Raw genomic sequence first — 26,518 nt, forward strand, 5'->3', positions numbered from 1 at the left:
CAGGTCCTGGGTGACCACCACCCAGGGAGGATACCCATGAGGCCATTTGTACCCAGGAATTCTCCACAAAAGAAATAGTTTAACCAAGGCCTGGGGCGAGCCAAGACTGGGCAGAGCCGTACTAGAAGGTAGGAAGAAGTAAAACAGTTGCAAATTCCAGGTGTTGACCATTAACTTTGGGGGGTGCCTTATGGGTTAATGTGTAGGAAGTGGACTCAGGACTGCAGAGAGGTGTCAGGACAAGGTGCCCAGAGAAACGGGAAACATGAACAGCAGCTAACAGTAGCGAGTCACCTGTCACACGTGCCAGGCACAGGGATTCCATGGGCATGAGGAATACAAGGCACTGCAGTCTCATTTCACAGATGAGATGACTTCTGAGATCACACAGCTCAGCATCCTGAAATCTTTGCCCCATGTACACTAAGATTCTGAGGACAGCACCCAGGTCCTGCACGTCCTCACCTCTACACCTTGACTCCTTATTTTTATCCACCTTCACTGCAGTGTAACGTGGAACAGAATGTTCAAAGTTTGGGCTCTGGGCTCTAATCCCCACTCCTGTGCTTTCTGGCGGTCTGGCTTGCACGGGTTATGTAACCTCTGTGGTCCAGTGTGTTGCTTCCTCTATGAAGCAGTGCTGATCACAGCACCTAGTGCGGAGAGCTGCTTTGAGCACTCAAGGAAGAGAGTCTGTGGCCAAACACCTCCCTCCCTGCCCAGGCCTGTCTCTACCTCCACTTGTGGACAAGACCTATGGGAGGCTGAATGAGCAAGGAGCGCTGAATGTCCACCTAGCAGTGTAGATGCAGGCCAGTTACCTAGTCTCTGGTTTCCTGCCCAGTGGGAGTAGCTGTGACCCCTAGCCCATAGGACTGGTTCAAGGAGATGCAGTAACGTCCCAGGCAAAGGCCTGGACCTTGGGAGGCCCTTTACAGAATCCTCACTGAGCCATCCCCACACCACTCACCCTGCAAGCCTGTCCTCTTCCAATCCCAGAGTGAAATTTCACTCATCTGTCTCCACAGCGCTTCTGTGTTGCTTCTTCCTCCAGATGAGGGCCCCCTGAAGCAAGGGGCTGTGTTTTGTTTTGAGCCAGATCCCCAAAGGCTGAGTGGTTTTGCAAAAGGCATCAGGAAACAGAAACAGACTCCTCCCTGACCCCCAGCCTCCACCATCTGCGGCCTGTCACTGAGCACTTCACACTGTGCTTCCTCTCATTTCACCATGGCCCCATTTTCTCTCCTCAGCTAGACTGGACTCCTCAGGGCTAAAGGGACCCGAATTCCTGAGGCTTCAGCCCACGCAGAAATGATAGCCAGTAGGGAGGACCCCTTCTGTGTGCCCACCCCTACCCTGCCAGGTCTCTGGCACTTGGGGACTGGGGCAAGTCCTCCCAAAGCCTAGAGGCCTCCGGCGATTGTCCGGGGCTGGAGCACAGCACTTCCACTTCTACAGAGAGGGCACCTGAGGGGCAGCCTGGGAAGGTCACCAAACAGGAGGGCCATGGTTTGGCTGGGGCAGTGACCCCGACCGGGACTTCCTGAGGAACTGATGGTAGGAAGGGGGGGTACCCTAAATGAAAGCGGGGGTATGAAGGAGGGTCTTTGGGGGCTGTAGACGCTATGGGTTTTCTGAGAAAAGCCACACTTGAACAGAAGGAGAAAGGAAAGAGGAGGCGTCCTTATCAGAACAGCCCTGGGGTGCCGGGATCAGCCCACAGAAATGCCGTTATTATAAATGGCTGTGAAAGAAGCAGAAACGTTTCCGAAATATTCACTCCTCTGTTTGAAAATTACGAAAATCTGATGGAGTTCAAATTCCTTGGCTAAACTCAGAAGGGCCTGGCCACGTGACCCTCCAGTCCTGAGGCTGAGGCCATGCAGGTCCATCCTGCAGTATCACACCTCCCCACAGGCTGGGCAAGAAAGAGCACCATCCTCCCTTCTTTGATGGTTCTTTAAAATGTGGCTGTTATACACCCAGAAATGGGATTCCTACATCACTTGGGAGTTCTATTTTTTTTTTTTTTTGAGACAGAGTCTCAAGCTGTCACCTTGGCTAGAGTGCTGTGCCATCACAGCTCACAGCAACCTCCAACTCTTGGGCTCAAGTGATCCTCTTGTTTCAGTTTTTCTATTTTCAGTGGAGATAGGGGTCTCACTTTTGCTCAGGCTAAAAGCTCTCGAACTCCTGAGCTCAAGCAATCCTCCTACCTTGGCCTCCCAGAGTGCTAGGATTACAGGCGTGGGCCAGCGCCCCCAGCTGGGACTTCTATTTTTAATGAGGAAACTCCATGCTGTTTTCCATAGTGCTTGTGCCATTTTACACACCAAATACCTTGTACAACTCCACTTACGAGATATCTAAAGGAGCCAAATTCACAGAAACAGAAAGTAGAATGGTGGTTACCAGGGGCTGAGTGAAGAGGGAGGGGAGTTTCTGAATGGGTATAGTTTCAGTTTTGCAAAAAAAGTTCCAGAAATCTGTTTCATAACTATAAATATACTTACCACTACTGAATTGTACACTTAAAAGTGGTCAAAACAGCCAGGCAAGGGGGCTCAACCTATGATTTCAGCGCATTGGGAAGCCAAAGTAGGAGAATCACTTAAGGCCAGGTGCTCAAGACCAGCCTAGGCAACATAGAAAGGCCCTATTGCCACAAAAAAATAAAAATAAAAAGTTAGGCTGAGCTTAGTGGCTCATACCTATAATCCTAGCTCTCTGGGAGGCTGAGACAGGAGAACTGCTTGAGCTCAGGAGTTTGAGACCAGGTTGAGCAAGAGTGAGACCACAGCTCTACTAAAAACAGAAAAAATTAGCCAGACATGGTGGCGGGACTACTTGGGAGGCCAAGGCAAGGGGATCACATGAGCCCAAGAATTTGAGGTTCCTGTGAACTAGGCTGATACCATGGCACTCTAGCCTGGGCAACAAAGTAAGACTTAGTCTCAGAAATAAAAATGAAAAAGTTATCGGGGTCCCAGCTACTCAGAAGGCTGAGGCTGAGGATTGCTTGAGCCCAGGTTTTTTTTTTTTTTTTTGGCCAGTGCCAGGTTTGAACCCAGGGCCGGGGCCGGGGCTGGGGCCCTACTCCATAAGTGACAGGTGCCACCCTGAGCCTAGGTTTTTAAGGTTGCAGTGAACTATATGATCGGACCACTGTACTCCAACCTAAGTGACAGAGCAAGACCTGGTCTCTAAGAAAAATTGTTTTTAAATTGTTAAAATGGTAACTTTTAGGTGTTTTTTTAACACCAAAAATAATTCAGTTAACATTTCCTCTGCTCTAGGAAAATCTTCCTAGATGCTGCCCACCACACCTGTACATGGGCGGCCCCACTGCAGGGTAGGGGTATCTAGGAGTAGTTGTGACAGCAGCTCACACGTAATGAGCACTTGCTATGTACTAAGCAGACTATGGCATGCCCTCAGAGGCAACCACCACAACATCAGACATACTGCTTGGATGGTGATGTTTTTAGCAACAGCTAAGTCCCTACAGTGGCACTGGAGGAATAAACTCTACTAAAGGCATCCTGTCCTCTCTACAAGGCAGCAATCCCTGGGGAGAAGGCACATGCCAGGGCTCCTCTTCAAGGGTGCAGGGGACTCAATGCAATCCCAAAGAGATGCACCTCTACCTTTTCCACTCCCTAAAAAGAATATTGGAAGGAGGCGAACCTATCTCACAAACCTTCCTATGGTCACTCACCACACTTCTCTGTATCACCCCAGTTCTGGCCAACAGGTTCTTGCAGCACCACTCAGATACGGCATCTCAATTTGCACAGGTCCTCATGGGGTTCCATCTCAGAAGCCTGGCCTCTCTGCTCCCCAAAGCCTTGTACTTCCCTCCCCCAACCACACACACAGTTCACAGGCTGAGCCCAATCTGACAGCAAACAGCCAAGTTGAAGATGAAAGCCTTTGGCCTGAGGTCAGGGACAGCCAAACACAGCATTCAAAACCGGAGGATTGTATTTCTTTTAAACGCCAGACTATAAATAGGGCAAAACCCCAGGAAAATAGTTAGAGGCAACAATCATCACCTCCCTTGCAGTCCCTCCTGAACAACTCCCCCACTCCCACTGGAGCCTTTCAACACTTGCTAATTTTTTGTTTTTTAGAAACAGGATCTCACTCTGTTGCCCAGGCTAGAGTACAGTGGTGCCATCATAGCTCACTGCAACCTCAGATTCCTGGATTGACACTTAACAACTAATTTCTTTCCTCAACAATTCTCTATTACTGTGCCATCTGTAACCATCCCAAGGCTCTAGTAAAACTCTCAAAGCAATTTAATAAAACTCTGACCAGAGCGGTTACTAAGGCAGACTTCCTCTTTTAAGGGTTTTTTTTTTTTTTCTGCCCTAAACTTTTGAGTGGAACATAAATAAGAAACGAGCCATTAGGAAGGGATCTCTTCCATTTCCTCCCACAAATCCAACATATCCACTTTCTACTTCGGCAGTCCTAGACTCAAGAACTCAAGCTCAGAACTAACATGCTAAGGCCTCCAAGATCCTCAAAAGATCTATTGTGCTCCCTTCACTTACAAAGGCAGTTAAGTGGACCAGTGCATTTCACAGTTTCCAACCAGGCTTGAAACAAAGGAGGTGTTCACGTTAACCCTCAACTCTCCCCTGATATTCAGTGTACCCCACATTTAATTTCATCACATACACCATAGTTTTATCTTTCAAATTCGGGGAGGACTTGTGTTAATAACCAAATGTCAGAACCTCAAAATTGGAATCAGACTTACTACTGTAGACTGGAGTATGCACAGTCCAAAGGGTCTAGCAAATGAAAGGAGTACTCATGCAAAACCCTAAGATACAATAATGCACTTTGGCACTTAGGAAGGAAGGAGTCCAGTGGGATCCAAGAGGCTTCCAGGAATGGGTCAGCTATGTGAGAAGTCTCAGAAAACCCAGAGCAAAGAGCAGGATCTTGAGTGAACCCCAGGAGACCCCACCCACAGGAGACATGGGACTCTCCAGAGCACAGCAAAAAGCCCACAGTCTCCCTCCCAAACTGGGACAAGGCGCAATTCCCCATCCTTTTAGGACCCTCTTCATTACTCTCCCCCTTTTCCTAGGTAGGTCTTTCTAATTCCAAGACCTCACTCTGGCTTGAGGTCTTTCTATGAGAGCCCCCTTGAATCTTCAGGCTGGACAGGGGGCCCCTCATTGAGAGGACCTCCCGAATGCCTCTGTTGTGGTCCACACTGGTTGTCTTGTTCCCAGTGCATTTATTTATCTTTCTCCCTGGCAGTTCTGAGCCCAGCCGAATTCTCTGTATCCCTGGAGTCCTGTCCAGTGCCTGGCACGTAGTGGGTGCTTAATATGCATGTAAATGCTTGCTTTGAAATATGAGGCTTGAAACATATGAGGCTTGAAACCTGACTGTGCTCTGTGTGACCCTTGGCAAGTTACATCTTCTTGCCTCATTTTCCTCATTCATGGGGTGGTCTTCAAAATTAAATTAAAACTAGGGTTTATGTGAAGTACTTAATCCAAGTGTCTGGCACTTGGTGAGCTCTCAAACCCTCCTGTTTATGATCACTGCATATCAGAGGCAGAAGGTTGAGAAGGGCTGTCATTCCTCCTCTTCAACCCAATCCTCTGGGGGTTTTTTGGTGTGGAGGAAGGAGGTTCCAAAATGAGGAACCTCCCTCCAATTCAGTAATGGAGAAGGTGCTGGATGGACCAGGCAACAACACAGGAGGTGCTGGCATGTCATTCACTGCCTTTGTAGGGGAAATAGAAAATAGAATTTCCCAGCAGACCCCAGCCTAGCCAAGCCAATTTACTAAGCTCACTTACAGAGCTATATTCAGCATTTCTACGTGCCAAAGAGGGAGGGTAAAGGTATAGCACTGGTGCAGGCTCCTAAGGCAGACCCTCAGGTCTCTCCCCAAACTGCTGTGCTTCCTGCTGTTGTCACTACGGCCACTTTTACTCCTCTTGGCTTCAGCGACCTTATGAATACATGAGGTCACTGTAAAGAGCATCTAAAATAAGGCAGGTAGATAAAGCACTTAGCTAGTTGCCTTGCTTGATGAGTGCTTAATAAATACTAAGGTCAGGAGACCTGCTCACTCACTACATTCATCTTGCCTAAAGTTTCTAATTTACTGGAGACGCGCCAAACCCTCATAACTGCAGGTGAGGAAAGGGAGGCAAAGTTAAGTTAAATGGTTTGACGAGTAAATGGCCAGCCAGACGGCAAAACCAGCCTGCACCATAAAATGAGGATAATACCATTTGCGATGCCCAACACAAGAGCAGTAGTGCTGCCAATGCTAACTTCCCTCAGGGGAGTCTGCAATTTAGGAAGAGGCTGGGAGAACAGGTCACCAAAAATCTTGTTTGAGAGAAAAGGGGTCAAGATGGTTCTGAAGGCAGGAAAGAAGGCAACCACGTGGCTCCAGGTTGGCAGGGGCATGAAGCACTTCAAAGTCCGCTGCACCTCAGTTCAACTGCACCACGGGTGGGAGGAAGCAACTGACAACTCCAGTAGTATTTTTCTTTCTTTTCTTGGGACAGAGTCTCAAGATGTCACCCTGGCTAGAGTGCTGTAGTGTCACAGCTCACAGTAATCTCCAACTCTTGGGCTCAGCTTTTCTATTTTTAGTAGAGATAGGGTCTCATTTTTGCTCAGGCTGGTCTCATACTCGTGAGCTCAAGTTATCCACCTGCCTCAGCCTCCCTGAGTGCTAGAATTATAGGAGTGAGCCACCATGCCCAGCCTCTAATATTATTTCTAAAGAAAGGTGCGTTGATGTCCTTTTATCTACATTTAAAAGCACACACATCATTTCCAGTGTTAAAACAATACCCAGGCCCAGCATAGTGGCTCACGCCTGTAATCCTAGCAATATGGGAGGTCAAGGTGGGTGAATTGCCTGAGCTCACTAGTTGAGACCAGCCTGAGCCAGAGTAAGACCTAGTCTCTAAAAATAGCCAGGAGTTGTGGAGGGTACTTGTAGTCCCAGCTATTTGGGAGGCTGAGGCAAGAGAATCACTTAAGCCCAAGAGTTTGAGGTTGCTGTGAGCTGTGACGCCATGGAACTCTACCGAGGGTGACTGTCTCAAAAAAAAAAAAAAAATCCAAACCAGAGAGTACCCACCTCTTTTCCAAAAATCCTCACCCAGTCCCTGCTCCCATCCCAGGAAGTCCTAGCTAGGGGCTCCTTTATGATTACAATGTGACTCAGAACCAGCAAAAATACAGAACCCCAGGTGGAAAATGCCCAAGCAGCCAGATGCGAAAGAAGATTTTTGAGTTTTCATTTTTCCTTAAACCAATTTCCTGAGGCCTAAGGCAGTGCCTCAAGTCACAGATCAGAAGCAGAGCCAGGCAGATTTCAGCAGATTAGAACTGACGCCAGCAAACGCTTCCATTGGTCCATTTTCATTTCTTGGGTTTTTCCGACAAAGGGAGGGGACTGAGCCCAGTTGGGGATGGTTTAAAGGTTTTTTTGGCTGGGGTCGGGGACATGGCTGTCCTTGTTCAAGAACTTATCTGTAATGGTCTCCAAATCAGACTAGAGACTGATGCCCAAATTTGAGGCCCCAACACTTTTCTAAAATTACCTGCCCACTTTTGAGGGACAGGGGTAACTGCTGACAGATTCAGCAGGACCTCAAAAGAGGCATTTTGATTTTTCAAATACCTTAAGGAAGTTGTCTAGCCTCCAAAACTACCACCACCAGCTGCACACGGCTGCCTAACCCTGGACCACCCCCCTTTCCCTTCTCCTTGTGTTTTGAAGTTTATTTTCCCACATTCAGCCTTGAATTCTTTCCTTCCTTCCCCTGCAGTGGTGGAGCAACAGCTCAGAGGGAAACACTTGGAGGGCAGCTCAAGGCTTTATCATTCCTGCCTGCCCTCTTCCCCCTCTAAACAAAGCTGGGGAGCAAACTAAACAAAAACTTGTTCTCCAGAGGAATTGTTTCCTCAAGGGAAATCATAAAGTGACGTCCCCCACAACACACACACACCAGCGTGGACACCCACCAGAAGGCAGCAGATCATCCCAGAACTCCTGCTATTACTGAGGGCTATGCCAACCATTTACCTTCTGAAGCTCACCCTCCCCAGACCCACCTCCTCACCTGCACTCACCTGGGAAACTGCTATAGGACAGGAGACTCTCCACTAAAATCCATCACCCAGCCCTTGCTGCACTAAACCTCCCCTTAGAGGACAATGCTTTGTGTGCCTGGCTGCCAAGAAACACCTATATGTTCAACTCTGGGGATGTCCATAGATCTGGGGACAAAAAGGGGTGTTACTACTGGCAAGATGTCTTCATGTCTTCCAAATACTTTCAACCTTACAACAGTCCCGGGCAGAAAAGTTGGATGAAGATGGTTTTGTTCCCATTTCTCATATGGGGAAACTGAGGTTGGAAAATGAGAGACAACTGGATAGTCATAAAGTATTGGAGAGCTGCTATGGATTAAACATTATTCCTCATCAGACCTCCTTTCTGCTGTCTCTCACCCCACGAGCAACATAACACCTTGGACAGTCTACTCTTACTTCCCCCCTGCAATCTAGGACTTTTAACTCAGGTCCAGGTCATTCTACAGGGGGTTGGGGAGGTGGGAATGCAGGCGGAGAAGGGTAGCTGATTTAAGCTGAGCCTTTGAGAACCTGAGATAGAAGCCCTCAGTCCCCAAACTGGCCCAAAGTCTCAGCCAGGATGGTCAGTTCCAGTTACCCGAGTGAGGTCAACGCCATCCACAGGGCATGGGCACCTGCAGTCTGAAAATAAGCAACTCCTACTATTCACCGCACCGCACAGGCTCCCCTTTCTTATTAAAAGAGGACTACCCAGGCTTGTCGTTTGTGCTACCTGTTACCTTCACAAAGTTTAATTCCAAGACCTTGAGGATGTCTGCTCAAGATAAGCCTTCCCGGAAGCCTGAGAGCGTCCCCAGCGTTCCAGCCACCAGCCCTCATCTCATGGGTTCAGGCCGACAGAGTCTAACCCCTCTCCGGGGCCGTGCTAGGGTGGAGAAATTCTGCCCAGGTTTAGGCCAGGGGACCCTCCCGCAGCTCTGCCGGGTTCATGCTCTTAAAAAAAAAAAGTCGGGCGGGCGCGGCACTGCCCCAGGAACACAGAGGTGGAGACGCGAGGGGGTGGCACCCGGCTCAGCTCCCGGACTCCGGGAGCGTCTCCAAGGAAAGATAAACGCCTTTATCCACCCCACAGCCTCCTTCCAAGAGGGAGGTACCCGCACACCAAGCCACCGAGGGGCCCAGTTTACCATGGAATTCAACTCCAAGTTCCTCCAGGCAAACTAGGTTCCGGTGAGTTTCTGCGCATGGGGAGACCCCTATGCCCCTTGGGTGAGGGACAGACGGTCAAAGCCTGATCTGTGATGGAACTTCCTCTCCCGTCAACCCAGAACCTTTCACGGAAACTGAGAGTCGTCAAAAACATTGAGGGTCTTCCCTTCAGCACCCCAAAAGCTCTAGCCAGCATCAGGTGTACGTGGGTACAGGAGGCGGCTCACCTGCAGGATCTTGTCCAGACCCTCCTGGCTCAGGCACGGGAACTCCTTGAGCAGATGCAGCTTTTGTGTGTAGTAATTTTTCTTGGCTTCCTTCCAGTGCGGCTCCTCGAGCACTTCGAAGATCGCCGCCCCGATGGCCAGGTAGAAAATGATGGCCGAGGTGAGCAGGGGACCTCGGTCCACCATGGCTCCGGAGCGGCCGCCGCCTAGAGAAAGCCCCCGCTAGCCCCAGCTGCTCCGGGTCGCCAGCCCTCGAGCCCCTGGAAACAGCTGTTTGAATTTGGAGCTCCGCATGCGCAGTGCCCCGTCCCCCCGAAGCGCAGCTCTCTGGACAAAGTTGCTAAGCCAAGTTGGCGCACTGAGCGCAGGGAACTGCGTGGAGCTCTGCTCATGCGGGCCGGGGTGGGCGAACACCAAGGGGGCCGAGGGGCGTAAGGAGCGGGAGGAACACGGGAATTGACTCTCGGGAGACACGTGGGCAGCTCCTCCGCGCGCCGGCAGAACAGTGCGCCGCGCCCGCCTCCGCGCGCCTCTTTAACCGGCACACAGCCCGCTTTCGACCCCGGCGGGGGCGGGGTCCACTCAAGACACGCCCACTCCAGCCCGGCCCCCCAGCCCGGCCCCCCAGCCCGGCCCCGCCCCGGGCGCGGGAGTTAGCGTGAGGCGAGGTGTGCGCTGGACTGAGCTCAGTGTTCTTTTGGTTTCTGGGGCCGGTCGCCCGGGGGCGCTGCACGGCCCTCGACCGTCACGGGGTTGCAGTCTCTGGACTTCGCATTTGTTATAAGTGGTGGTGTTTCAGCTATTGTGCACCTTATGACTGAAGTCAGGAATTTATTGCTATTGTCATTGTTATTGTAATTCAATTTTTATTTACTGATATTTCTTCCAAGAAAGCTTGATTCTCAGTCCCTTCCTGTCTCTCCTTCAGACGCCTTCCTGTAAGCTTGGGCAATGGGAGTTAGAACAGGGCTGAAGAAGCCCTAGGGGATCAGAGGATATCAGCGACTAACCCAGGCACAAATGCATGGTTCCTCCCTCTTGTCCTATTTTTCACCTGTCCTAGTGAGACCCCCTACAACCTGTCGGTATCTGGAAGGAGCAGGCAGCACTGCTTTGACTCCTTCCCCCAACCCCACTTTGTAACTGTAGAAAACACTTGACCTCCTACGTACTCAGAACCCTACTTAAAATAGCAAATTGCCCCTTCATCCTTAGCTGGTTGGCTTTATCTTCTTCCTAGCACTAAATTTCATCTACCTTTAGTATATAACTTTATTTCTTTTGTTTACTATGTAACCACCCCCCCCACACACACACACTGAAATGTCTGCTGGAGAGAGGGAGAATCTCGTTTGTGCAATGATGTATTCACAGTGCCTATGATATAGTAGACACTCAATAAACACGTTCAGTGAAAGGGTGAATAAATTTGTCAAGAACACATGTGCAGGATAATTTACACTCATTTGCTGGGATTCTGTAAACATGCATCGTAAGCAGGGCTGATCATTAGACTGACTTTGTAGTGAGGAAACTGAAGCTCAAGAGGGTTAGTTTTTCCTTTACAGACTCACGTGTCTGCCTAGAGAAGACCAGAGCAGGAAGCTAGAGGAGGCCCAGATTTCCTCATTCTGCATCCCTGAAGCCTTCAGTGGCAGTCCCCTCCAGACCCTCCTGGGCAAAGATCACCCTTGATAAGGTCTTGGGTGGCTCCTCTGTTGACAAGCCACTCCCCAGCACCAGGCCCCCTCACCTACGGAAGAGATCCCTCTCCTCTAACCCTTGCTACTCCTACCCACCCTGAACCCCAGGCTGTGGCCTGAACCCCAACTCTGCATTCTCACTCTCCAGCTCTCAGCTGGATACAGAGACCAAGCTTCTGTCCTGGATCCCCCTCTCTGGATGCAGCACAGCCCTCTGTGAGAAAGCCAGGGGCTGCAGTGTGAACGCTTCAGCCAGCATGGGGTGGGGACAGTTTGAGAGACCACAGGCTCTCTTTGTTTAGAGAATTCTCCACCATTCCTCTCCCACCTCCGGTCTGTGTTCTATTCCTAAGAAAATAAAGGGCCTCTTCCTATTTCGGTCTCCCTGCTTCATGAAAACACTGAATACTTTGGGAAGAATTGATTTTTATTCGAAGCTTTTATAACCCCCTGTTTCTGTGTCCTACCTCTTTGTTTCTTCATTTCCTGTGCCCCTTTTCTTTCTAGCTCTCTGTGTTGTGCTTACTACTCTCATCCTCTCCTTCTCTTGCCCCATCCCTTCCTTTCCTGTATTTTCCTAAACTGCTTTCCCTCGCTCTCCATTCTCCCTCCTCCAGCCTCTTGGTCCTCTCCTTTGTCTCCTGCCCTATAGAATGTGCTTCTCCTTTTCCAGCCTCCCCTCCCCCATGTGCCCCCCTCTCTGGCCCCAGCCTCACTGTTGAATCTACACTTTCCCAAGGTTATCTGGACCACAAGACAAAGGCACATGCTGTGCCCATTCTCAGCATGGCAGCCAGTGGGGGCTTCTGTGAATGAAATTGTGCATTTAGACAACTTGAAAAGGGTAAAGTGTGTACTATATTCAGGTACAGATGGGTGGGGTATGTTTTTTCCTAAGCGCTCCTGAACAAATCCATTCCAATAGTTTATGTGTGTTTCTTACTATTATGCTCATCGTCATGGCTGATTATTATTCAGAATGCTATTTTAAAAAAACAATCAGCTTTGACAATGGAGTTGAGTTTCACCTTGACAGCAACAGATAATTAGATTTACCTGAGTCTCACCTGGAGAAATTGGCAGAGCAGATCACTTGTTTTGGTCAAGGTCAAGCTCCTAGGGTCTGGCCACAAAAGCATCCACACCCAGTTGTGTTTCTTCCTTATTTCAGTTAGGTGAAGGGATTATCCTTTCAGTAAAATGAACACAATAATGCTTTCATAATATTAAAACATTGTTACTGTTTTATTTCTGTTCGTATTGTTTTATATTCTGCTTTGGAATTTCAGAGAGGGATAGTTGCCCTCAGCAAATTGCTTCTGATCAAAGAAGTAAAAAGCCATTAAGAGCAAAAAGTGGTTCAATATCACAATCACTTGAAAACCTTATTTCCTTAAATAAAAAGCTTTATAGCTCTCAACTAAAAAAGGTCAAAACAGTTCTATTTTTTTTCTTCTTGTCATATTGCTTAAAAGACAAATGATACTAAGTGCCTTATAAAATAGCTTGCATTGTGGAAGATTATCAATTATTTTATAAACTTGCTTTATTTCTGAGGGGACCATTTGGAAACCGAGAGGAAATATCTATTAGATGTTTATGTCTTAAAATCCTCACTTCTTCAGTTAGAAAGGTTTCAATGTACATGACACGATAACCTTCATGTTTTATACGCAGTAGCAGGAAAATCATCACAGAACAAAATAAAATCACAGAGCAACAAAGATGTTTAGAAGAAGTAGTGAAAATGATATACACATATAATGGAATATTACCCAGCCATAAAAAATCAAAAGAAAATCCTGTCACACGCAACAGTATAGATGAACCTGGGGGACAGTAAAACAAGAGAAATAAGCTGGTCATGAAAACACAAATGTGGCACGATTCCACTTATGAGGTATCTAAAGTAGACTCTTAGAAACAGAATGAATGGTGGTTTCATGGTCTGGGGAGGGGGGAGGAGAAAAGGGGAGGAGTTCAGCAAATATAAAATTTCAGTTTTGCAAGATAAAAAAATTCTCAAGATTATGGCCGGGCTCACGCCTATAATCCTAGCACTGGGGAGGCCGAGGTGGGTGGATTGCCTGAGCTCAGGAGTCGGAGACCAGCCTGAGCAAGAGCAAGACCTCCTCTCTAAAAATAGCTGGACATTGTGGTGGGCGCCTGTAGTCCCAACTACTGAGGCAAGAGAATCGCTTGAGCCCAAGAGTTTGAGGTTGCTGTGAGCTATGACACCACAGCACTCTACTGAGGGCAACAAAGTGAGACTCTGTCTCAAAAACAAAAACAGTTCTGAAGAGCTGTTGCAAAACAATGTGCATGTATATACCACTACTGTTACTGCATGCTCAAAAATGGTGAAAATGGTACATTTTTTGTTACCACAATAAACAAAAGTAGTGACAAATAGAACTTGTAAATTCAACATAAGATGTTGAAAGTTGCGAGAATAAGCTGGGCATTGAGGAGAGAGATGTGGCGAAGTGAGGATAATTAAGTTAGGTAAGAGTTCCTTGGCAGAGTTCCAGTTACTCTTGATAGCAAAGCTACATGGCCTTTGCTCTGAGAGCCAGTTAAGCTATCAAGAAACATGTCCTTGGAGGTTAAGAGCAGAACTCAAGCACCAATTCCAAATTATTTGCATTTGAAGATTTCAGATACGTCTCTATTGCCATTACAAAGTCTTTTCCTTAAAAAGGGAACATAGCATTATCAGAATTTCATTGCTGTTTGGCGACACTTACAATTTTTATTGCTAGGAAAAATAACTCAGTAACAAGAGAGGCCCCCACTCTGACCAATTCAGAGGTCGCCCTAAAACTGTTCCTTAGACTGGGTCATTTTGGGAGCAACACAGCAGGGTGTGATTTATGGGACCCACTCCTAAACCTTCTTCATCTTTTTCCCTAACCGTAATTGATTCCTTAAATTCCACCATTTGAGAACCACTCCTGTGTGTCAAACATTGGTCCTCCCTAACCAAAGACCTCTTTTCAAACACCAGAAGGACTTTTGCATTAAAACTCTAACACTACTTTTATGGATCCCGGCCTTTCCCCCTCCTTTTTTTCTTTTTGTCACCGTGAGTAGAGTGCTGGGATGTTAAAGCTCACAGCAATTTCAAATTTTGGGCTCATGGATCCTCTTGTCTCAGTCTCTGGAGTAGCCTGGACTACAGACGCATGACACAATGCTGGGCTAGTTTATCTACTTTTAGTAGAGATGGGGGTCTTACTCTTGCTCAGGCTGGTCTTGAACTCCTGAGCTCAAGCAATCCATCTGCCTGGGCCGCCCAGAGTGCCAGGATGACAGGTATGAGCCACTGGCTCCGGGCTGGATCCTAGCCTTTGTTTGTCTGTTTTGGTAATTACTTTGTAAATCTAGGGCTGTTTCCCTGAAGAAAATGCACTCATGCACATACCTACCCAGATTTCACAGGAATCCCCTACTTCCCCCCAAAAGTGGTTCTCGGCTGGAAGACTCCACGGGCACCTAGGGCAGGGAGGTTTGGGAGGATGGGAGCAGTGCTGGTTGATGAGAGGAAAAGAAGAGGAAAAGGTGAGTGGCGAGGAGGAAGGACACTGGGGCAAATTTATCTGTAGCAATAATGACAAGGTACTTTTTACATGTTCATTTTGTGTTAAATATGTAATAAACACACAGATAAGGCATTTAGCCATGATTACTACCTTGTTTAATGGTTGCAATGGCACTACAGGGGATTATTAGCCCATTTTACAGCTGAGGAAACTGAGGTTCAGAGAAGTGAAGTAAATCGCTCAAGGTACGCAGAGTGCCCTGGGCCCAGAGTCCATTGCTCTCCTTGTTTATCTGAGCATGTGCTATCAGCGCTCCCTCTCCCATGGCCTCTTCCAGCTCCCTTGAAACCTCCTGGTTTCCTTCTGTACTCAGAATCCTCAACCTACTAGCCCACCCCTCCCCATTCATTGTTGGGGTGACTGAGTATATCCTGGCATCCTTTTGGGGATACCACTCTTGTCCTCTGTAGATTAGGGTCCCTCTTCTGGAGATCATAGCCTGTCCCCACTGGTTTCTTCCAGCTCAGTACCTTTCCTGGTCACCCTTAATGCAGATAAGGGCTTTGGGGATGAGAACAATAAATGGTCAGTGGGGACACTTGCTCCTGACATGTAGAGATAACAATACCTTGCCTACCCTGCCAGAGTCCTTGTGCAACTGTTTACAATGTCTCATATTCATACATTTATTTAATTTAGTCATTTATTCCTTCAATATTTTTTTGAACATCTGCTATGTGACAGGCTCAGTGCAAACCTTGGGGATATAGTATATTGTGGTACTGTCCTTGTCCCAAAGGGCTTTTGAATAACTAGAAGTAAAGTCTATTTAGGGTTGGGGGTCAGGGAGAGCAATGATGATGGGTATGTTGGGGGAAGGGGCAAGGTCAGGAATGAGTTCGAGTTGAGCAGGGTGGCTCACAGCTAGAATTCTAGCACTTTGGGAGGCTGAGAAAGGAAAGACTCAGAGACCAGCCTGAGTATTTGCTTTTGTAGAGATCACCTTGCTACAAAATAGAAAAATTAGCTGGTCGTGATGGAGTGTGTAGTTCCAGCTACTCAGGAGGCTGAGGCAAGAGGATAGCTTGAGCCCAGGAGTTTGAGGTTGCAGTGAGCTATGATGATATCACCGTACTCTACCTAGCCAGGGCAACAGAGAAAGAGTCTGTCTCAAATAAATAAATAAATAAAAATTAAAAAAACAAAGACCTCAAAGAGGCTGACAAACTTTGATATTCATCTTGGAAGCTAGGTAAGGAATTCTCTAATAGACTGGCTGCAGACCACAGGTGAAACCAGGAAACAAGTTAGGAAAGCAGAAAACAAGGAGGTGAGTTTGGCATCACAGGAGACCAGCAAGGCCAGCACTAGACGGAGGGAGCAACCCAAGATCGGTACACAATGGAGGGTGTGGTGGGTCTTGGGTGCCATGCTGAGGGGTTCTAACTTGGAGTCACCAAGAGGTCTATGGAAAGAATTCAGGGGCTCCTTGAATTTGGATGCAAAATATTGAATCTTTATTTGCACTGGCCTCTATCTGAAATTTACCATCACTTTTAAGAACAAATGTACGGGCGGAGCCTATAGCTGGGTAGGGTGCCGGCCACATATACCAAGGCTGGTGGGTTCAAACCTGGCCTGGGCCGGCTACAACAACAACTGAAACAAAAAAAATAGCTGGGTGTTGTGCTGGGCACTTGTAGTCCCAGCTACTTGGGAGGCTAAGGCAAGAGAACCAATTAAGCCCAAGAGTTTGAGACTGCTGTGAGCTGTGATGCCATAGTACTCTACCAGGGTGACATAGTGAGACTCTGTCTCAAAAAAAAAAAAGAAAGAACAAATGTAGGAGGTAGTAAACCCCAGTACTATTAGCAGCATCTAAGACTGTCACCAACAGATATTATGGTTCTTTTCCTATCACATGAAATGGTGGCAGACATCTCAAAATAGTGTTTCAAAATTATGTTGGTTATAAGACCCAATGCTATAATTGTAATGTGAGATGTTTCTTAAAAAGCGCATGTATTATACATTTTATTTTTAAGAAATATCTTAATCATTGTGTTTTAACATAATTTGTTGCCTTAATAATATGATATATTTTATTTTATGCATTTTAAAACATCACACTAAGAAGAAGTCCAGAGACTTCACCACAATGCCAGAGGGCTTCATGCAACAAAAGTAAGTTTAAGCATTCTGCCTGGAAGGGTTTTAACCTAAGCAGGCAAGTGTCCCGATCCTTGTAGGATTTCTAGGAATTCACCCAGGCACCTATGTCTTTTCAGGGGCAGTGACAATAGTCCAGGGATAGGATGATGGGGACCAGAAGGAAGGTAGGAACAGTGGCAGTGGGAAGCAGGGGCAGAAGGTGCTAGGGAGGCAGCAGCTTTGTGACTCGGGGCCTTGTCACTGTCTCCAGAGCTCTGCTACTTTCTGCTGCTGTTGTAGAACCTGCTGCATTCTGGAGTTCAGCACCAGTGGTGATCTGCCCTTCACCCCTCACTGCCTAAACACTTGGCTCCCAGCCAGAGCCCCTCCCCCAAGCCTCTCACCCCGCTGGCGGCATAAGCCTCCGGCAGCCCCAGCTGGGCCCAATCTGGCTGCTCCTGAGGAACATGAAGATCCCCAAGACAACCAGCCGCTGGTCTACCAAATGGTAGAGGGGCCTGAGGATTGGTCGAGAGGGGAGTGGGGAAAGGAGGAGGATGAAGAGATGCCAAGGGGAGGGAGGAATCAGGATTCCAGGAATTTCTGCCTCCCGAGCCAACATCCAAAAAGGAACTGGGGAACGGATAGAACTTGAGCCCACTCAGGACTTTGGCCTTAGAGTCCCAAGATGTGCGTTCCAGAGTGATAGCTCACAGGGCACTGGGCCTCCATGGGCTTGGAGCCCCATAAGATATTAAGGAACTTATAACACAGAAGTTACTATTTGTTTAATATTGGAAGCACTTTCCTCACCAACCAACCACCCTAATCTTGGTGTTAGGGACCCAAGCTGGCCCTGTCTGGAAAATAACCATTGATTAAAGTCTAGCGCCAGGACCTTCCTTACTAAAGGCAACCATATTGGGGGGAATGGTCTTGCTCATTGACTCTCACCACCAAGGAAGGAACCAGTTATAAGCAATATCATGATCTAAGTCACCCTTACTGCAGGCTTCCCTGTGCCAGGTGCTGAGCTCAGAGCTTTACAACATTCCTGCATTCAACCTCAAGGTCACCCTCCCAGACAGACCTTGTAATTATCCCCATTTTACACATGAGAAAACTGAGGCTCAGGGAGGGTAAGGAACTTGCTCTGTCTGGTACAGGAGGAATCCAGGATTAAGACCAGGTTGGTCTTACTGAAGAGCCTCAGACAGAGGGAGGCCCCACCCTGAGCACAGTGCTCTTCAAGCACCCCGTCCTGTGCTCCTCTCCAGCCAGGTCTTTACCTACAGGGGCCCAACACAGCCAGCCTTGCTGCTGATTCCAACACTAAAAACCTAAGGCACAAGGAAAGCTCAGCTGCCAAGGGTAGCATGCTGTACAGGAATTCCTGCCAGTGCTCAGAGATGGTGGACAGTAAACCCAGGGGCTACCACTGCCCCTTCCTCTGCTGGCCATCCACCCTGGATGGGACAGGAAGACCCTATGTCTGCCCAAGCCTCCCACATTCTCTCTCTCTCTACTTGGGGCCATTGGTGGCTCAGCATCCCCAGAGAAGAGAAAAGGCAGACTTCTAAACCTGCCCTCGCTATAGTTGAATACCATCAAGTCTCTGGATGCAACAACGGATTCCTAGGAAATATGCGGAACAGAGGAAAATGTTAAACCATGCCACAGAGATGTAATCAACAACATGTAGGTCAAACAATCTGTTTAGTCAATAAATAGGCCAAGCACGGTGGTCACGCCCGTAATCCTAGCACTCTGGGAGGCTGAGGCGTGAGGATCGCCTGAGTTCAGGAGTTTGAGACCAGCCTGAGCAAGAGTAGACCCCGTCTCTATTAAAAATAGAAAAATGAGCCAGGTGTAGTGGCACATATCTCTAGTCCCAGCTACTCGGGAGCCTGAGGTAGGAGGATTGGTTGATCCCAGGAGTTTGAGGTTGCTATGAGCTAGGTTGATACCAGAGCACGTTAGCCTGGGCAAGAGAGTAAGACTCAGTCTCAAACCCAAACCAAAACCAAATAAATAACAAGAAAAAAAAAGGAGAGGAAATAAGATTGTGCAGAAACCTATAGACTATAAGACACTTAAAAGAGAGCAATCACACTTGTGGACCTTATTTGACTCTTGATTTAAACAAACAGCAAAAAACAAAAATAAAACAGCTTAACAATTTGTTACATATATGAGACAATTGGAAATGTGAATACCAATGGATATTTGACATTAAGGAATTTTGTAATTTTTCTTTACTGTCTTTTTAAAAATTTATGGCACAATAAACATAAAAAATTTTACCATATTAACCATTTGTAAGCATGCAATTCAGTAACAATTAAGTGCATTCATAATGCTGTACAACCATCACTGCTATTTGCTCCCAGATATTAATACTTTTAAAGTATATTGGGGTACTGTGGTTTTTATTATTATTTTTAGAGACAAGGTCTCTGCTCTGCCACTCAGGTTGGAGTACAGTGGTGGGATCATAGTTCATTGTAACCTCAGTCTCCTGGGTTCAAGGGATCCTTTCACCTCGGCCTGCTGAATAGCTGGGACTATAGGTAGACACCATCACACCTGGCTAATTAAAAAAAAATTTTTTTTGAAGATACAGGTTTTCACTATGTTGTTCAGGCTGACCTCAAGTGATCCTCTCACCTTGGCCTAGCAAGGCGACATGGTTACAGGATGAGCCATCATATGCCCAGCTGGTATTATGTTTTTTTTTTTAAGACTTTTTTTTATGAGACAGAGCCTCAAGCTGTTGCCCTGGATAGAGTGCTGTGGCATCGCAGCTCACAGCAACCTCCAACTCCTGGGCTTAAGCAATTCTCTTGCCTCAGCCTCCCAAGTAACTGGGACTACAGGTGCCTGCCTTAACTCCTGGCTATTTTTTGGTTGTAGTTGTCATTGTTGTTTGGCAGGCCCAGGCTGGATTCGAACCTGCCAGCTCTGGTGTATGTGGCTGGGGCCTTAGCTGCTTGAGCTATAGGCGCCGAGCAAAGACCTTTTTTTTTTTTAAGAAACTGAATAAAATGTTTGTCAGTCCTCTCTTTTCTTGCTGCTCATAGGATAAAGTCTCATACCATGGCCTCCAAGTTCAGCTCCTGCAGCCACATCTCCTGCTGTCCTCTACATCACCCCCACCTGCAGACCATGGCCACATTATGACTTTCATGGGCCCCAGGTACACTTGCCTTCATCCATAAAGTATATTTAATGAATATGTTACTATAAAGACTAATACATGCATATTATATAATAAAGCATTTTTTACATTTCAGATTAATATGAGGTTACAATTAGGTTACATCATTTGCATTTGTTAGGCAAAGTCCCCATTGTAGTTGTGCCCCTCACCCAGGAGGTGTGCCATGTACCCCAATAAAGCATCTTCTTTGACCTAAAAGTTCATTGCTTTCCTTATGAATTTAAAGAAATTCAACTATTTTCATGAGCTCCTTTTCATACAATAGGCTCTGGACACATACCTACTGCAACTAATGGGTAAGTCAGCTCAGCTTTGCAGGTTCAGTTTTCATGGCCCCAACACTTGGCCCTCTGCCCCTTCAGCTTAGCAAAGCTGATTCCCGCGTGGAGAAGCTTCCCTGACTGCCCTGAGTTCCCATGGCCCTAGCACATGTGCTCCTGCTTCCCTACACCCCTGTGCTTCATGAGGAACACCACGGTGCGAACCACATGTTGGTGTGGTTCTTTGGTTAATATCTGCCTCCTCCATCGGATTATCCATCTCTATACCCCCAGCATCCACCCCAGGCTTGGCATATCTTGGTGCCCACTAACAGGTATTTGCTGACTCTAGTTAGGTAACAATGCCTTGTATATTTGAACATTGCTAAGAGAGTAGATTTGAAGTGTTCTCCCCACAAATACATCACAAGTGTAGAAGAGAGTGCCTAAGTTAATGATCTTGATTCAGCTGTTCCACCATGTTAATGTATTTCAAAACAGGGCGTTTTACACCATAAATATGTATAGTTTTTATTTGTCAATTTAAAAAACTTCAGAGGAAAACACTTGCTGAATAAATAGTAAATAAAAATTAGGGGTGAGAAGTAGTGTCTCAAAACATTCAAATAAGAAAAGGAAAAATGTCCAGAAAGACACCAAAAGGTTAACCATTTCTTTTTGGTGAGAGAGTGTAGAGAGCAGAGAGAGTGGTAGGAATGACTGAGGATTTTTTTACCTTTGGTTATACTTATGTGAATTTTCTAGTGTTTTCTCAATAAACATCTGTCGTCTGTGTATTAAAAACCAAACACTGTAGAGAGCGTCCTTTTTGTTTGTTTGTTTGCTTTGAGACAGAGTTTCACTTTGTTGCCCTGGGTAGAGTCCTGTGGCATCATAGCTCACAGCAACCTCGAACTCTTGGGCTCAAGTGATTCTCTTTTCTGAGTAGCTGGGACTACAGGCACCTGCCACACATGGCTAGATTTTTTATTTTTAGTAGAGATAGGGACTCACTCTTGCTCAAGCTGCTCTTGAACTCCTAAGCTCAAGCAATCCACCTGCCTTGGCCTCCCAAAGTGCTAGGATTACAGGTGTGAGCCACTGCACTGGCCACAGAGAGGCATCCTTTCCAGACAGGTACTAACAGAAAGGCTCTACTGACTAAAAGCTCTTTGAAGCATGGCCTGTGTCTATCTTGCTCACTGCAGTATGTCTAATGACGGACAAATTCTAGTGCTCCATAAATATTTGTGGACTGACTGGATGATGATCCCGGGGGCCGGAGTTGGAGAAAGGGCTGGGGACAACAGCGGGAAGGAGACTGCTACCCTGTCTGGGTAAAAGACAGAGGGAGACCTCACAGTCAGCAGAAGAGGACGAGTTAGGATTCTTTCACAGGTAGAATGATCAGGACTCAGAGAGATAGGACCCCTCTTACCTGGGCAACTGGGCAGATTGCCAAGTAGGGAATGAGGCAGGGAGAGCACAGCAGTGGGACAAAGAAAATGAGTGCGCCTCAGGCCTGCTAGGTGTGAGGTGCTCTGGGCACAGCTGGGTGAAGAAACCCATGTGGCAGTGGGAATAGAGGACCAGGAATTCAGAAATCAGAAAGGACAGATTTGGGGGTCACGGCACCCAGTGGTGCTTGTCTTCTCCCAAGTGGATCACACTGCCTCACTCCTGCTCCCAGTTTGGAAAGCCCAAGAAGTTGGCAGCTGTGCCTTTCTTCAGAGCTCTGGGAGTGGAAGAGGAAGATTCTCTGAGACACGATGCAAACCAGTCCCAGGGATGAGACAGAAACTAGGAAGAACTGGACTAACCCCCTGAAGGGAGGATTGGAACTGAAACAGCCATGAATTACATGTACCTGAAGTTTAAGAAAACAAACACACAAGAACTCGAAGAGAGGCAGATTGAGCTGGAATCAGGCTGTTCTGTTCAGCAAGAAGCTCTTGGCTCGAACCTACTGAGTAGTTCTTCAGCTTATGCCTAGACTGGAACCACTTGTCATTCCAGGCGCGTCCTTGCTCTGCAATGGGCCTGTGAGTCACTGGGAAAAGAGAATTCAATTAACAAAGATTCAGTCAGACTCCAGCTGTGACCCAAAGGTGGGGTAGGCCCTCCCCCAGGCAGCCAGGGTGGCCATGCACCATTCATTCTTGCTGCAGGCCACTGTGTCTGGTTCTCACCGCCATCACCATCGGAGCGCCCTGGCTGCCTCCAGGTTCTTATATCAAAATGTAAATGTGCCCTCCATGGCAACACTTCCCAGTGGCCAAGAACTTGTTGCAAATTTGTTTTTCAATTCCCTTTTTTCCTTGATGGTTAGCTAGAATCTCATGCTTAGAGAAAGAGGCTTTAATGTGGGAAGGGAAGGTCAGCTGCTGTTGCATAATGTAGTGTGATGCAGGGGATGGGGAGCATCTTGAAGGCTGTGGCTGTGCGTGGCGATGGAGCATAGCACAGGAAGGGCCTGCATGAAGTGGGGCGGTCCTGCTCAGATGTGTGGAGAAGGAGCTGAAGGACCCAGGGGGCTGCTGCCCTGGGAAGCTCATACCCTCCACACTCTGTGCACCTGCACGGACTGTTCTCAGGACCCCCGCGTGCTCCATGTTTGTTCTCCAACTGCATGGAAAAATGTCCTGCAGGCAAGGTCTTTCTGATACTTCTGTGTCCTTTAAATCTCTTGGCACCACCCTGAACACATATTCTGTACTCAAGACATGCCCATTGTTAGCTCAGGGAGAAAAGCCCAGCTAGAAGTCAAACATTCACCAGGCATACCGATCACCTTCAACAGGCTTTGCAAACCACTGTGGCATGTGGCAACAGTGGAGAGCTCCGCACGCAGCCGCCGTCTCTATGAGCATCCGCCTCATTCCCTACTTGGCATTCTGCCCAGTTGCCCACGTAAGACAAATCCTGAGTACCCATCATCCTCTCTGTGAAAAGACCTAACCTCCTTCTCTTTTGCTGACTGGGAAGTGCCTTGGTTTGTCTTTCACCCAAGCAAGGCTCTGGAAACACCTGCTAGTTTTGCAAACAGCTGTGTAAATGTTTTGCAAACATTTACAATTTTAAATGATAATTTAGAAATTTCAAGACAATTGTACACCAGAAGCTCTGCAAATAGCGAGGGCTCTCCAAACAACTGTGGAATCTGTGAATGGCTTTTTTTTTGTTTGTTTGGGGTTTTTTTTGCAAAAACTGACAAGTTCTGCTGTAATCACCTGCAATTTTCAAGCAACTGGAGGTTCTGCAAATAGCCATAGGCTTTACAGACAGCATTGATACAAATATACTACAGGTCCAAACCTCAGAACACTATTAGAGCTTTTTTTTTTGGAGACAGAGTCTCAAGCTGTCGCCTTGGGTAGAGTGCCATAGCATCACAGCTCACAGCAACCTAAAACTCTTGGGCTTAAGCCATTTTCTTGCCTCAGCCTCCCAAGTAGCTGGGACTATAGGCACCTGCCATAACGCCTGGCTATTTTTTTGTTGCAGTTGTCACTGTTGCTTGGCAGGCTCGGGCTGGGTCCGAAACCGACAACTCTGGTGTATGTGGCTGGCACCCTAGCCGCTGAGTTACAGGCATGGAGCCTATTAGAGCTTTTGAAACTGATCATCACTTATTCTTTCCACAAGAAATAATATCTTAGGATAAAGATGGGAAGGGATGAAAGGAAGACAAATAGATTTGATAAAGAAGCTTAGGGGTCCTGGTTGGGTTGAAAAAGTGTCAAATTAATTCAACAAACACTGATGGATCCAGGCAGACTGGGAAATGTACAGAGCCACGGTCCCTTGTTGCTCATAGAAATTCAGATAGTCTCTGGGTCCTTCCTGAGAGGCACTGGGAATACCTGCACACAGCTTAGGGTTATTTCCTCCTGTGTTATGATTGCTGTATACATGGGTCATGCCCCTGGTTATCAAGTGGAGCAATAAAACCCATCATAATCTACTTACTACTGCAACTAAAGGTGACTGACACCTCTGCTGAAGATTGCTGGCATCAGGGCTGGGACAATCTTCTCTATGGGGACAGATACACTCTAAGGGCAAAGAGTGAACCAGAACTGGGACAGGACTCCATGCATGACACTTCCCTAGAGCATGATCCCCATATGCTCCTGTGTGTCCCTGAGGACCCAAGAAGTGTGGGGATGGTGCTATGGCATTTGTCAATCAAAGCAGGCTTCCTGCAGGAGGAGGCAAGCACAATACACCAGCTGGGCAGGAGCTGGGGGGTGGGAGGAGAGGGCTGCTGAGGGAGGAGGAAGGAGCAGTCCTCAGGAAATGTTGATGCCAGTGCACAGACCCTGTCTGGCTGTGTGGCCTTTGGAAAGATCATTTAGCTTCAGTTTCATTTTCTATGGATAACAAGTACAATAGAAGTACCTACCTCTAAGGACTAATGGAAGATCGAGTTCATGTAATTAAAGTGCTCAGAACATTGATGGCATGAAGTTGCCTCCACCTGTGTTAGCGAGACGGTGGCAATGGGGATTATGGTAGTAGGTTTCTAGAATTTCCACAACAAAGTACCACAAACTGGGTGGCTTAAACAACAAAAATGTATCGTCTCACAGTTCTGGAGGCTAGAAGTCCAAGATCAGGTGTTGGAGGGTTGATTCCTTGAGTCCTCTGGGGGAGACTCTGTCCTGCTCATCTCCTGGCTTCTTATGACTTGCTGGTGATCTTTGGCTTGTAGACTGCTACAGTCCAAACATTCCCTCCAAAACATATGTTGACACTTAATCCCCAGTGTAGCCGTATTGAGAAACAGAGCCTTCAAGAGGTGATAGAACCATGAGGCTTTGCACTAACCCATTCATGCTTAATGAGCTAATGGGTTATCATGAAGGGAAACTGGTGGCTTTATAAGAAAAGGAAGAAAGGTGGGTGTGGTGGTGCACGCCTGTGGTGCTCCCAGCTCTGGAGGCTGAGGTGAGAAGATCGCTTAAGCCCAGGAGTTCAAGGTTGCATACAGCTATGATCATGCCACTGCTCTCCAGTCTGGGCAACAGAGTGAAACCCTGTGTCTAAAATAAATAGATAGATAAATAAGAGGAAGAGAAGGGGCTCATCCAGCCCCTACCAGATGACCTGCCCTGCCTTGGGACCCTGCAAAGAGTCTCTAACTAGCAAGACGATCTCAAACAAACCCAGCCCTTTGACTTTAGGCTTCTCATTCTCCATAACTGTGAGGAATAAATTCCTTTTCTTTATAAATTACTCGGTTTCGGGCATTCTGTTGTAAGCATGAGAAAGCAGGCTAAGACACAGACCACACCCCAACCTGTACTGTCAGGTGCACAGGGCGTTCTCCCTGTCTGTATCCCTCTGTGTCCAAAGTCCCCTTTCTTACAAGGACACCAGCCATGCTGAGTTAGCGCCCCTCTCATGGCTTCATCTTAACTTGGTTCTGCAAAGACCTTATTTTCAGATAAGATCACATTCTGGGGTGCTGGGAATTATGACTTCAGAGTCTGTTGGAGGACATGATTCAACCCATAACGGTGGTGATGAAGATGACAATAACGGTGATGATGGTGATGGTTTTGGTAATGGTGGAAGAGAAGGGGAAGGAGGATATTCTTCAAGATAAAATTCCATGCTTTACTTGAATTCTCATATTTTCAAGGTAGGAGAGGACTTATGGACCTAGAATATCCCCTGGAATGCTCCCTTAACTGGTTCCATATTTCAGTATGTTACTCTTCCTTTCCCTCCCCAAGTAGAGCTTCAGGGTTACGGCCTCAGAAAGGCCATCCATCACCAGCCCATTCAAAGTTGTTTCTTTCATTCTTCTGTATTACAGGCTCTATTCACTTCCTTCAGAGCCTTCTTCACAACTGCAGTTATACATCGACTTGTTGGTTTACTGGTGCCACATCTGGCCTTTCAATTAGACCTGGCCGTGAGTGTACGGATCTTTCTGTTTTGCTCACCAAAATATATCCAGCTGTTAGCACCGTGGGTGGCATAAAATAGAGGCTTAATACATGAGGGAGTTAATAAGAAAACACAGGCCAGCACAGTGGCTCATGCCTGTAATCCCAGCACTTTGGGAGGCCAAGGTGGATGGACTGTCTGAGTT

General features: G+C 47.2%; 1 protein-coding gene across 2 annotated transcripts in view; it reads right to left on the reverse strand.

Annotated features, from left to right (window-relative positions):
• The window catches only part of KCNK5 (potassium two pore domain channel subfamily K member 5), a 39,699-nt gene extending 29,646 nt beyond the window's left edge, over positions 1-10,053 (reverse strand). The window contains exon 1 of one of the 2 annotated variants that reach the window (XM_023512839.1): positions 9,540-10,053. In XM_023512839.1, coding sequence (XP_023368607.1) covers positions 9,540-9,725 — 186 coding nt within the window. In that variant the 5' untranslated portion in view covers positions 9,726-10,053. The other variant, XM_012804897.2, reaches the window with a different exon arrangement.
• Between the last annotated feature and the right edge of the window lie 16,465 nt (positions 10,054-26,518).

The sequence above is a fragment of the Otolemur garnettii genome, unplaced genomic scaffold (assembly GCF_000181295.1).
Source record: "Otolemur garnettii isolate 467f Iridium unplaced genomic scaffold, OtoGar3 scaffold00031, whole genome shotgun sequence".
NCBI classification, from domain to species: Eukaryota; Metazoa; Chordata; class Mammalia; order Primates; family Galagidae; genus Otolemur; species Otolemur garnettii.